The following is a 13,890-nucleotide window of genomic DNA, read 5'->3' on the forward strand; positions in this document are numbered from 1 at the left end:
GAATCCCCGCGACGGGGTGAGCTCCCATTGCTCGGTCCCTGCTGCTGCCAACCTAGCAGTTCGAAAGCACACTAGTGCAAGTAGATAAATAGGTACCGCTCTGGCAGGAAGGTAAACGGCATTTCCGTGCACTGCTCTGGTTTGCCAGAAGCAGGTTAGTCATGCTGGCCACATGACCCAGAAGATGTACACCGGCTCCCTCGGCCAATAAAACGAGATGAGCGCTGCAACCCCAGAGTCGGCCACGACTGGACTTAAATGGTCAGGGGTCCCTTTACCTTTACCATTAGTCCATCTAGCTCAATCTTGTCTGACGCTCACTGGCAGCAGCTCTCAAGAGTGTCAGTCCTTCCCAGCCATGCCCGGAGATGCCAGGGATTCATTCTGGAACCTTCTGCATGCAAAGCATGTAGTGCCTGAGATTGGCATGAAGAATCTGAGCATGCCCCCACCCTTGACCAGGCTCCTGGCAAACTGCACCTTCCAGTGCAGATGTTTGGGTTCCAGAACCTAATGGCAAGTTGGTTTTGTTACCCTCTGAGAGTCTAGAGGTGACCTTTACATATTTGAAAACAATGCACATTTTAGGTAAGGAGTGGAAAGTAGCCAGACTAATTAAATCTCCCCAAAACCATCCTTTCTAAGTCTCTATTGTCCCCATTCTTGATGTTTACCCTCATGGTTTGCTAATGCCATGTTAGCTAGAATCTTGTAATTTCCCATAGAAATCAAACTGTGTGTGCTGAGGCAGTGTTTGTTGACTTTGCTAGCTGCAATGGAGAATCCCTTTGGCCCTTGACCTTAAACTTCCATGGCAAAACAGTGCAAATGCTTTGTGGAGAGATTGTTCAGGCGAAAGCTCTAACAGTCACTATAGATATCGTCACAGAAACAGGCTTCGGTGGGCTGGGCCTGTTAAGTAACAGCCGTGCTCTTTCATTGGTAAACCTGTTAAGTCTGGCTGGCTGCCATGTCTGCATTGACCTCACTGGATTGTGTTTCCTTGAGGTATTGAAATGCGGTTAAAGAACATGCTGTACCCTGTGATCATAGCACCAACTTGGATCCCTGAAATGAACTCAGTTCAGCACACAGAGGAGGGTAAGTAGCAACATGCTTATCGCCTCAGGAGACAGGCCGTGGGCCTGAGGAATGTGCAAGGAAAGACTTCTAAGCAATGCAAAGGATTCTGGATGTTGATTTGTCACTAATTAGGTCCACAGGCCTGTCCCCCGCCCACTGCTGATCTAGTGAGTAGGTGGATCCCCTTCTCTGATACCTTCTTTGTTCCTGAGGCCAAGGTGTACCGATTGCATTTATGTAGGCAGTTCCAAAATGAAAATAATTGTCTACTTTGCATACTATTAGTGAGCATGCTGCTGAACAAACTGCCTCATTTTTTTTCTTTAAGGGAGTGAACCCCCATGTTGTGTGTCTGTGTCTGTCTGCGCTGATAACACACCCAGCACAGCATAGATTCAGCCACTCCTTGCCTTTCTCGCAAAAAGTGGCACATCTGAAATAGTTTCCTGCCTCTGCATCCTCTAAATGTGGCAACTGGCTCAGTGGTGCCTGGTGCCCATTGGGGCTGGTGGAGAAGAAGGCAGGGAGACCAGCACAGGTTGGGCACTGCCTCATATGGCCAAATGAACCAGTCTCCATTGAACTTGACATGCTGACAGCTTTAACATCCTTTAACTGTGCTTAGAGTTCCTGGTGCCCCAGGAACTCCCAGGATATAAGCTGAAGGAAACAAAATGCTTCCAAGAAGCCACAGCCTCTTGGTTTAGAGGCCTTAAAATGCTACCAAGGCCCAGGGGTGAAGGAAGGTGTCATGACACCCGGGGCGGGCGTCACTACGTAGGGCACATGTGCGGCATTGTTACGTATGACGTCCCCGTACGTAGCGATGACGCCCCAGCACCATACGGACGGTGCCGGGATCCCTCTGGCACCGCTACAGCCGCGAACGGAGGATTCCGGCACCGTCGGTACGGCGCTGGAGCGGTGCTGGCGGCAAACCGCTATACAGCCCATGTGCGGCATCCCTATGTACAGTGCATGCATGCTATGCCACACATGCGCTGTACTTATCAGTTTGCTGCTGGTGCCGGGATCCTCTGTTCGCAGCTGCAGCCGCGAACAGAGGATCCTCCAAAGGTGACTGCGGCGGCACAATGGCTGCTTGCGCCGCCACGAGCCCCTGCGGGGTGGCTTCTTGTCACCCCCGCAGACATGGAACCCAGGGTGTACCGCCCCCCGCCCCCCCCATTGCAACACCACAGCCAAGGCTTGCCAATGCCTCAGGGCAGCTCTTTCATCTTGAGAGACTACGTTATAGCTACCAGCCAAATCCCTCTTGTGTCTCTGCTTTTCCAGGAATTAGTTTTGGAGCCTCATGCACTCTGAGCCACATGGAAGAGGTTCTGCAAAAAGCGGTGGCTCACCTTCCTCCTTACAAATCAGAGGTGTTTCAAGCAGTCCTAGAACAACTGAGGTGGTTTGCAGGGCCTCAGATCCGAAATGTTGCTGTAAGTGCTCTCAAGACCTTTTTTTCTTTTGATGTGAGCAAAGGCAGCTTTCAGGACAGTTGTTCCTTGAGAATTCATGCCAATACATTTGCACAAACTTGCACAAGATTATACGGTGCCTGTGCCTGTTACTCATTCATCCTGATGTGTTTGCATGGAGGCTATATGACATTGACAGCTATCAGTTGCTATACTGCAGTTTCCAGTGCAATTTTCTGTCACTTTTTTTGTCGTCAGATGACTCACAATCAGAAAAGTGGAACAATAATTGCACTGAAGTGCAGGCTAATAATTTGTTGTTATTTTTTGTTAAAAAAATAAATAAACAGTCTATCTGGAAGTGCGGAAAGACTCAAATGAGATAATAGCAGGCAGGCCAGACGTGCCTTTCCTTTGAATCTTGCCTTGCTTTGCAGTTTTACTTCCAGTTTGACTCTAGGCCCTTTGCACATTACTCACATGAAGGGGCATTGTAGGTGAGAAGTGCTGGAGTTGGGGAAAGGCACTGAGCAAGAGAGCTCCAGAGTAGGGCTGGGGAACCTCAGAAAAGCCCTGTGGGTCAGCTCATAGGTCCATCTGGTCCAGCAGCCTGTCTTCACAGTGGCAAACCAGATGCCCTGGGCAAGCCTGCAAACAGGACCTGAATGCAGTCTCTTCACTAGTAATTCACAGCAACTGGTATCCATATATTGTCTGTGATACCACGCTCTCCTCACCCCTGATTGTTGTCTGGTGCTGATGGGAGCTGAGATACAATGGCACATGGAGTATGGAGTATACAGTAGGCAGAGAGAGGCTCAGATTGGGTCCCGTTCCTGCAAGTGGACTGGCTTGGTGAAATATACTCAGAGTCGCAAAGTGATTTCATGCTCTTTATTCAGCTCATAGTGGTGAGGAGGAATGAATGTCCCCTCAAAGTATCTGCTTTATATACATTATTTACACAATGGGCTGCACATGTTTGGCTAATTCCGGAATTCTACTGTAAGCCAATCAGGTTGTGGATTCACTTCAATCTGGAGCATGATTGGGTGGTTCCTGCCAACCAATCATACTGCTGCATTGTTCTAGGACCAATCAGACTGCTGCATTCTGAATCCTATTGTTCTAGGACCAATCAGACTGCTGCCTTTTGGATCCTATTGTTCTAGGACCAATCAGATTGCTGCAGTTTGGATCCTATTTGACTCAGTACATAACACCTGGGCTCCACCAAATCCCTCACTCATGTTGCTCCACCCCTGTGTTGGGTGCTTACCCTGCCCAGATTTGATAATTCAGTAACAGTGTTTAAACAGAAAGAAATATTCTTGAAATGTCTTTCCAGCTGCTTTCTAACCCAACCATGTTCTGTATTTGGTTTCAGGCTCTTGGGGGAAATATAATGACTGCAAGTCCAATATCTGACCTAAATCCAGTGTTTATGGCAAGTGGGAGCAAACTGACCTTGGCATCAAATGGTAAGCTGTAAGTAAGAATGGCAGAAGGTGCATCATCAACCATCTTCTGGCTCACTTAGGATAATGATAACAGCCCAGGGAATTTTGTACCTCTGTTCTTTCTGGGGTGAATCAGGTAGCACTGCAGCGCCTGTTGTTCCCATCAGCTTTGGTGGATAACACTTGGTAGCATTGCTCCAGTAGATCCTTCTTTTGCTTTGTTGATTTTGATGGTGAATCTTTTCCAGGTCACTCTGAATGCAAAGATAGCCTCTAAATGCCCTGTTTACACTGTTCACATATTAATGTCTGTCAAGGAACCTCTGCATTCCTGTCACAGAATCTTTGACCATTAAAAAGGATTGTTGGACCCGTTCATGGGTGCACACTCAATTCACATGTAATAGTGTTGGGCAACTGTACTTGTGAGCTTAAGTGTGTTCCCTAACACACCCACACCACCCCTCTGTGGTTGTGCTTTGGCAAGCTGGGTTTGATCATATATGAGAAGGTCCTCAGACAAAACCCTCTCATTAAACCTTGCAGGGCGCAACTCTCCTGTTGACAACCATCTCCCTTCCCTGTTGCCTCTCACTCCAGATTCCCACTGAAGCCATCACATAACCACAAACACTTAGGGTGTATACATGAAACCAACCTGCCTCTCAAATGTGGCTACTCCACCCAACATCCCTCCATCCTTGGCTCTCACCCAGAGAGGAAAATCTATGCTAATACAACCAAGAGAGTCCCTACCCCACCCCTTGCTCTTCCCTAAAGGATGTTACTCCTTTGGGGTCTCCCCATGCTGGGGGTGCCCCCTGCCACAACAGTGCCTCCTTTTAGCCTCTGATTTGATACCAATTTCCGCTTGTCCTGGGTTAATGAGTTTGCCTTCCCAAGTTTTGTCAGCAAGGATGTCCTGCTTAACCCATTTAGAGTGGTCTTCAGGAGACCCTAACCCTGCAAAAAGTTGCTGATGCCAGTCAATACCTGACAGTACACAAGAGAAAAAAACCCCCCACACATTATGGGAATATACTTTACAGCATGACTGTAGCTGCTAGAATATAGTCTTCCATTAAGTATAGCTCCATAGTTTCTCATTTCAGAGACTCAAAACCAGCAACACTCCCACTAAGAATGAATGAAATGGAATATGATTTCCCTACACATTCCACCCACTGTGTACTGCCTTTTTTTTTTTTTTGCAGAGGGAAGGAGGACTATAAGGATGGACGAGACATTCTTCACTGGTTATAGGAAGACTAAGCTTAAACCTCAGGAAATACTGCTCTCGGTTGAGATTCCCTTCAGCAGGAAGGTGAGGTGATTGGAATACAGTATAGCATTGCTTTGAAAGCTAGATAGAGAGCAACAGTTACTTTAATGGGAAGGCAAAATCTCTCTTGGTTCTACTGATCCATCCTTGAAGGAAAGGTGAGTATCCTCAGGAACGCAGGAAGATCACAAAAATGAAAGGAAAATGAAGCACTTGCTAGTTCCTAGAAAATAACCAATATACTCCCCAGCTCCTTCAAGTGAAGTACAGCACTGGGACATTTTGAAATATGCACAAGAAGGAGTATGTATGTAACACAGAGAGAGAGAGAGAGAGGGGGGGGGGGAGAGATTACCACATTATTCAGCCCCCATTGCTGAATAGGAACTACTTCTAGGAAAAGAGCTCATTGATTAAAATTTTTTTGATAGTTGCTCAGGATCAGCCCTTATATTTAAAATGGTATTATTTATTCATGTTTTTTTTTGGGTGTGTGGTGGTGGTGGTGGGGAAGTTAGCCTAATTTTCAAGGAAACTCAAGGCAGCTAGTTAAAGGAACCAAGTTTGTTCCTCTTTTTTGCCTCTTTTTGACTGAAGTGAAAGCATTTGTTTGGGAATAAATTGTAAGGGTTAGTTGAGGACAAGTCCCTCTTGAACTCCTCCAGCTTACAGTAGTTTTCCAGCAATGGAATTCCATTGATTTTAAGTGAGGTCATGTAATATTTATTTTAGGTTTTCTTTGTTCTCAAGGATTCAGCACTTGTTCCAATAGAGTATACCGTTATTAAGTTGGCATGGAATAACTGTTTCTGTGCCACAAATGAGGGACCAGAATGAACCTGTAATTCAGGGGTGAGGAACTCACATTCCTCCTCCCAACAGGCACACTCAATAGTCAGGGATGTTGGGAGTTACAGTACAATGCCTGGAGGGCCAGAGATTCCCCACCTCTACTCTAAATGGAAGGCAGGCCTATCCCCTTCCCCTGCTGAGTCCTTTGCTTTCCAATATATTAATCAGAGCCAAGTGGCTTTGTTGTCACCTACCTGTAGAAATGAAACTCAGTCAGAGTTGCTGTCCTGGGAAAAGATGGGCAATGTGACCTCATCTCTCAGTGAATCAGGCTGACTTGCACTTCATGAATTTAGGTGTACATGTAAAAAATAAATAAATTAAAGCATGGCTGAGATAGACATGGAGGATATGGACACACTTGTGAGAGAGTCAATCAATCAATCAATCAATCAATCAATCAATCATAAGCCTGGGTTTGCTGTCACAAAAGTCTATTCATGGATATGTAGTCAGAGTCTGTCATGTAGTGTCTGTGCAGGAGTCCTGTTGTCTTTTATATCTGAACCCCCCCCCCAAGTTCTCTGACTGGTCTGGTTTGGTCCGGCTACTCTGTAATCACTGGAGGGATAAGGGAGGAAGCTGAGAAGTAAGTGCCCCAAAGCCTATCCTCTGAAATACAACAAACAGAAGAACTACATTCAGTGGAAAGTTTGAAAAACAACTACTCCATGGTCTAAAGTGAAATGTGCTTGCATTATTTTTCAGGGCAGAGCAATATGGACCCCAGAGGTGCTGTGTCTCATAGTGCAAGATAGAAACTGGCACTGACTGCATGAAACCGTTGATTAGATTTCCCTTTTCCTGTGTTATATCAGCCTTGGGAGGAATCTCTTGCCTGCTTTGCAGGAACGTGCAGCAGTGTAGTTTGAGACTCAGTACAAATAGTGCAAAGGGCGACCCAAACACTTATGTTTTGAATTGTTGCAGTGGGATGGTTTAATCCAGGGATGAGGCATCTGTGGTCCTCCAGCTATTGTGAGAGTACAACTCCCATGATCCCTGACCCTTAGGCATGCTTGCTGGGGTAGGTGGGAGTTGAAGTTCCACAACATCTGTTCACAGGTTCCCCATGTCTGGTTTAACATCCTTCCTATTTCTACAGTTCTGTGATTCTATCTGCCAATCAGTGAATTTTGCTTTTTAGAAATATAGCTCACAGCACCCTCTGCTGTGCATACGTAAAACAACATTAAATCCTGCTCATTTTAAGAAGTCTCATTTGGAAGTAACTCACGCAGGTGGCGCTGTGGGTTAAAGCCTCAGCGCCTAGGGCTTGCCGATCGAAAGGTCGGTGGTTCGAATCCCTGCGGCGGGGTGCGCTCCCGCTGCTCGGTCCCAGCGCCTGCCAACCTAGCAGTTCGAAAGCACCTCCGGGTGCAAGTAGATAAATAGGGACCGCTTACCAGCGGGAAGGTAAACGGCGTTTCCGTGTGCGGCTCTGGCTCTGGCTCTGGCTCTGGCCAGAGCAGCGATGTCACGCTGGCCACGTGACCCGGAAGTGTCTCCGGACAGCGCTGGCCCCTGGCCTCTTAAGTGAGATGGGCGCACAACCCCAGAGTCTGTCAAGACTGGCCCGTACGGGCAGGGGTACCTTTACCTTTTACTGTCCAAGACTGCAGCCTCTTCTGCCATCTTACATATGGTACTGTCACCTGACTGCATGGCAAACTGGGCACGAAACACTAAATTCTGATACTGGAGGTAATGGATAGTCAACTAGCCCAGGGCTACCTTAACCCACTCAAAACTTTGCTATCCAGACATTCCTACTTTTCTGTTAGTGACCAGTGTTCATAGAGAAGGAAGTACGTGAACAACTAGCCTTACACATTAATTTTATGCACTGTTTAGTGAAGAGGTCTAAGTTGCAGAACGAATTTAGTGTGTGATGTTGTCTTGTGTTTTTACTATTTTTTTGTTGGGAGCTGCCCAGACTGGCTGGGGCAACCCAGTCAGATGGGCAGCAAACAAACAAACAAACAAATGAATGAATGAACAAATGAATGGTTACTATTGTTGATATGCATTAACAGCTTCTTTTTTACACTTGCTGCCCTGGGATGAAAATAAAATACATATTTTTGGGAACTTTCTGGTTTTTAGTTCTGTGTATAGAAATGGATTATGAACCTGTCCATTCTCTTGATCCTACCTGTGCTCAAAGAGAACAAATTGAGGCAAACATTTTTCTCCTTTTCTTTTCCTAGGGTGAATATTTCTCAGCATTCAAGCAAGCTTCAAGGCGGGAGGATGACATTGCTATAGTGACCTGTGGGATGAGAGTCCTGTTTCAAGAAGGAACTGATCAAGTGCAAGATATTAAGCTGAGCTATGGAGGAATGGCTCCCACAACTGTATTGGCTGTTAAAACTTGTCAGGAGCTCATTGGAAGGTAGGAGAATTAGACCCTGATGTTGTGTAACAGAGGAAATTATTGTTGCACACCACCCCAATCTCCAAGTGATGCAAGGCTCCAGGGGTTCCCGGCATTCGCAGGGTTTGCATTTTCTTCAGAATGTGGCCCAGTGGAGACTGTGGTGTCTTTATGATATATGGTTTATTGACACATATATACAACCTTGAGCCTACAGTGGAGAGGTTCACAGCATTAACACCCCAAAAAGGGCCTTGCTTCGTCCATCTTGCAGCCTCGGATTCAAACAGATTCTCTATCCTCTATCCTCTTTCCAGCTTGCTGCTTTTTCTTCTGGCTCACATCACTTCACTCTTCAACTCTCACATTGTCCTTCTAACTATCTGTGAGCTGAGGGCTCATTTGCCATCTCACACAGACCCCCTTTTCATTATTTCCCTTCATGGCCCATCGCCTGGGTGATCACCTCATCAGGAAGCTGGTGTGGCTTATATTTCAAAGCTTGCTGGATCTAGGGGTTAGAAGGGTCTTTGCATATGTCCTACCCCTTCAAGGAAAAAGCAACAACCTAATAACATCATGTACCTGCATGAGAGTCTTGGATGCCAAACCCCTTGCTGACAGTTTCTGCTACCATGTTTTTATTTATTTTGTATTTCTGACTAGAGTTGATGGGAGCTGGAGAACCCCACATAATCCGGAGGGCTACAGCTCTCCTGACCTGGTCTACGGACTGTGGAACAAATGAAATGAGTTTTGGGTTAATTTATGGTTTATGCCCCTACAGGGAGTGGAAGGAAAAGCTCTTGCAGGAAGTGTGTGGACTGCTGGCTGGCGAGATGAACCTGTCCCCTTCAGCCCCGGGTGGCATGGTGGACTTCCGACGGACCCTTGTCCTCAGCTTCTTCTTCAAGTTCTATCTCACAGTGCTTCAGAAATTAGGCAGGGAACTCAATGGCAATGTGAGTGGTTCCATCTTCTTGCCGGGTTGAGGGTTCAGCAGGAATCCATAGTGTGTAGAGACAGATTCTATTGAGTTCTAGGGGTTCCTTTAGAAATTGGCCTACTAGAAGGCTGGAATGGGGTACCTGTGGTTCTTTCAATATTGTTGGACTCCCATCACCCCCAGCAGGCGTAGCCAATTATCATGATGATGGGACTGGTAGTCCAACAATACATGGAAAGCCACAAGTTGCCCATCTCCATAACAGAGGAAATAAGACTTTTGTGGTAGGTGTTTTGCACTGTAGGTTTTGGGTCCTTGAAGCTTTCTGGCCTTTCTAAGGATATGAAGGCATGCTCTGGAGTGGGCAGTTGTCATAACAGACTAAAAGAGGAGGAGGAGGAGGGAAAGGGGGAAATCTGGAAAGGGAAAGGGGACTTGCTCCTTACTCAAATCACTCCTCTCTCTAACAGTTAGTGATGGACCAAAACTGGAACTTTGGGTGATTTGATTTTTTACACAAGTCACAAAGAGGGAAAGTTGCATAGGTAGTATTAGCTGTTCACAAGTTTTTGGGTTTGTTTGTTTTTAAAAATAAGAGTAATGCTCTGTGCAAAATGCAAGAGGCATATGCGTAGACTTACACTGGATTTCAAATATGTTTTTACAGAATAATCTTGCTGATACAGTCCCTGCTAGGTATGCCAGCGCCACTCAATTATTTCACAAGGATCCTGTTAAAAATGTACAGTTTTTCCAGGTAAGTAAGAGGAACCAAATGATCATGCCTTCCAGTTCCCAAGTCTATAAAATGTGCTACTCTTTGTCTCCATTCCCCAGGTCTCATATTGATCAAGAACTTATTCCCATTCTAACTTTGGCCTTCTTTCCTCTTATTTATTTGTTTAAATGAGCACTTCTTCCTGCATAGAATGAGCTCTGTATGAGGCTGAATGTGATGATGATTACTGCTCTATGCATCCTCATGGCCCCACTGCCATTACTGGAATTTTAGACTTTGGAGAAGATACTATATTTGCCAGCAATATTAGCATCAACATTTGACCACTAGTCCTGGGCATGTATGACCAGCCTTTGGTTTTGTTACAGGAAGTGCCTCCTGGACAGTCCGTTGAAGACATGGTGGGGAGACCCCTTGTGCATCTTTCAGCTGCCAAGCAAGCAAGTGGGGAGGCAGTCTATTGTGATGACATTCCTCACTATGAGAATGAGCTGTACCTAACACTAGTTACCAGCACCAAAGCCCATGCCAAGATTGTGTACGTATTGCTTCTGCAACAGATATATTTTCTTACACTAGTGATAGCCAAGTGCCCACCACTCCGACAGTTAGAGGATCAGTTCAGATGCACCAGGCACCTCTGCCTCCTCCACTCTCAAGAACATTACAAAAAACAACAAACGTGTAGCTAGTTTCCATCACTGAGAGTAGCTTGCAAGAAGAGCTTGGGCTAGAAGAGTCAAGCTGTGCTGTGACTCCAGTCTGCCACATGGCAGCTGGGCAACTTAGGCTTTGGGACTTTGGCCAAACTTGCTCTAGGGAATCCTTTCTTCAGAGACTGCTTACATGAGCTGTGGGGCTAGATAACTTAGAGTAATGCTTCTCTGTGCTGTTCTGTTTCCTCAGTTCTATTGACACCACAGAGGCCCAGAATGTCCCTGGTTTTGTCTGTTTTGTCTCCGCTAAGGATGTTCCAGGGAGTAACGTCACTGGGATTGCTAATGATGAAACCGTCTTTGCAAAGGACACTGTATGTAGTTACCTTTTCCCCTTCCTTTTGTAAAATGTGCAAAGCTGTACCAAAGGCAAGAGTGGCTAACCTGCAGACTCTGGGCCAGGTTTGGCCTGTCAGCCCCAACTGCTTTCTAAGATCTCCTAATCTGTAAATAAAGTGCAAAGTACCACATCCTCCTCCTCAGATATTGATATTGTATCTTTAAACAGCAACAGCGCCCCTCTCCAAACAATACCCCAGACCAAGAGTCTGTTTAGCAGCCTCAACTTTTGTAGTTGGAGTCAGTCCGGGCCTTGTTTTCCCACGCCAGGTGGAAAAGACCTGCAAGGCAGGGAGCAGGTCTTCCAGGACTTGAAGCCAAGACTGGAGATAAGATAGGAGACACACAGAGAGTGCCCTGAATCTCCACTTCAAGTCAGCATTTCAAACTGCATTAACTGCTGAGTTGGTGGGGAGATGCTGGTTTTTTTTACCCTTGAAGAGGAGGCAGAGGTCTTTCTCTCCAAGCTTAATGCTATGATGCTTAATGCTGAGATCAGGAGATAAAATCCATCTGCCGGTTCTTTAGAAAGGATATTCCCAAATATTTGCTTATGTTTCCTACCTAAAGGCTTCCAGTACCTTTTCACCCCCGTACTCCCCTTCAGAAATTAATAGAAGAAATTTTGTAGTGAATTAGTAGATTTGTGCATGTTCAAAAAGAAAAGAAAAGAAAAAATTGAAGAGAACCTCTACTAAATGAAGGAGGATACGTGGGACAAGGGCTGGAATTAAAATAATTGCACAGATAACCTGCAAACAAATTGCAAGATGTTGATGCCTCCCTGATGAAGTATTAACAGTTATTCATGTCAGGAACTTGTTAGTAGAATTCTAAGCATGGGAATGAATAGCAGAAAATAGGATAAGGCACAAACTTGCTGTGCTTGAAATGATAATCAAGGGGAATCGAGCTGGTGCAGACATATTGTGCAAGGCTTCCATCTTGTGTACTCTTATGTGAAAAACAAGTACTACTTCCACTTGAACTCAGTGGGTCACTTCTGATTGTGTGCATTGAAGTTTTACCTCCTACTGTTATTTAACTGCATATCTTAATTCAAAATCCTGGCCCTCCCCCTTTAAATGAAGATGCATTTCAAAGCTACTGTGTCCAAAATTAAATGCCACAGCACAAAGAATAAAACAGAACTGAGATTCCCAGAAGTCAGTGAATAAACTGAAGTCTTTTGACTTGTAGGTCACATGTGTTGGCCACATCATTGGTGGAATATTGGCAGACACACAAGAACATTCCCGAAGAGCTGCCAGAGCAGTGAAGATCACATATGAGGACCTTACACCAATTGTCACCATTGAGGTAAGGTGACACTACTGCAATCCCCTTCTGGATGATTAGTCGAGATTTTTTAAAAAATCCTTTGGAGGCATCTATTTGAGTTCTCACTACTATGATTCTGATATGGATGGGTGAAAATAGAAAGAGAGATTTAGGGCACAGAATATTCCTTTTCTTTAATAATTTATTTAGCTCCATACAGCTACTATCTGTGTGCTATATGTGTATAGCCTGTGTTCTGTCCATAGGGGGCAGTCTTTTTCTGCTCTTGGGCCCCTTCTGACGTACAGATGTTGGCCTCTATTCCATTGTGTTGTCCTACATGCATAAAGCCCATTCCTCATAGGCCAGAGCCATACAACCTATATCCCCGAGCAGATGGTCCCAGATTGTCTCCTATCCAAGTGTTGGCTAGACCCAGACTTGCTTAGCTCCAGCAGGGACACCGCTTGTGATTTTGTCCAATGTATATCCATTGCTGGACAGGTGGACTTCTGCAGAGTAACTAGAGGTCCACTTCCTCTTCTCCATCTTGCAACCCTCCATACACCCTCAAAACCTGCTCTGGAGGTCCTGCAAACCTCTGGAGAAGATTTTGAGGGCACGCCAGAGGCTGCAGTGTGGAAGTGAATAAAGGAAAGTCCTGCCATGTGAGTGGAAGTCTGTTATACTTATTTCAGCGGCAAGGTTGGATACTGATATTAATCCCGATGAACAGGAGATGCAAGTAGGGTGACTGCATCCAATAAAGAGATGGATCTTGAAGCTCTGGGAGTTGTGAAGAACAGGGAATTGGGTTGTGTGCTGCTTTTTTCACTCCTGCAATACTTACACTGCTTCACCAAAATGTTTTTTCTTCCACACAACTGTCAAAAGTAGAGGATCTCTGTTCTGTATTGTCCCTAATCCCAGATGCAAAATAGGTGAGGTTATGTTTTAGAAGTGGCCCAACCATGGCTAAGTTATGCAGCACTTTATCAAGCAGAATGGAAAGGCAGAGATTCGAGGGCATCTATACACAGCAAGCAAAGCTGTCTGCTGCACTTCCAAATATCCATCATTTTCCTGTAATTTTCCCAGGAAGCCATTGAAAAACAGTCCTTCTTTGAGCTTGTGAGGAAGATTGAGAAAGGGAACATCCAGAAAGGATTTGAAGAGGCTGATCATATTGTGGAAGGTGAGATCCCTTTTTCTTCTTTATAAGGTTATGTGCATCTAAGAAAATCATTAATGTTATGCAATCTTCACATCAATCATACGAGTGTAACACTTGACATTCCAATTCTGGAAAAAATAGTTAGAAATGGGAGAACCATCAGTAGAACACATTGGTTTGGTCCATGGTTGGGCCCAAGCTCTTCCCATTTCCC

The 13,890-nt window shown here is 45.4% G+C and overlaps 1 protein-coding gene across 1 annotated transcript in view; it reads left to right on the forward strand.

Moving 5' to 3' along the window:
* XDH (xanthine dehydrogenase) overlaps nucleotides 1–13,890 on the forward strand; it is a 64,192-nt gene that overhangs the window by 26,073 nt on the left and 24,229 nt on the right. The window contains exons 11-21 of the mRNA XM_079969167.1: nucleotides 1,009–1,101; nucleotides 2,380–2,531; nucleotides 3,898–3,991; nucleotides 5,185–5,294; nucleotides 8,315–8,499; nucleotides 9,269–9,443; nucleotides 10,095–10,184; nucleotides 10,535–10,704; nucleotides 11,073–11,196; nucleotides 12,422–12,541; nucleotides 13,601–13,697. Coding sequence (XP_079825293.1) covers nucleotides 1,009–1,101; nucleotides 2,380–2,531; nucleotides 3,898–3,991; nucleotides 5,185–5,294; nucleotides 8,315–8,499; nucleotides 9,269–9,443; nucleotides 10,095–10,184; nucleotides 10,535–10,704; nucleotides 11,073–11,196; nucleotides 12,422–12,541; nucleotides 13,601–13,697 — 1,410 coding nt within the window. The remainder of the gene's footprint in view (nucleotides 1–1,008; nucleotides 1,102–2,379; nucleotides 2,532–3,897; nucleotides 3,992–5,184; nucleotides 5,295–8,314; nucleotides 8,500–9,268; nucleotides 9,444–10,094; nucleotides 10,185–10,534; nucleotides 10,705–11,072; nucleotides 11,197–12,421; nucleotides 12,542–13,600; nucleotides 13,698–13,890) is intronic.

Source organism: Podarcis cretensis, assembly GCF_951804945.1.
Source record: "Podarcis cretensis genome assembly, chromosome: 3".
NCBI lineage: Eukaryota > Metazoa > Chordata > Lepidosauria > Squamata > Lacertidae > Podarcis > Podarcis cretensis.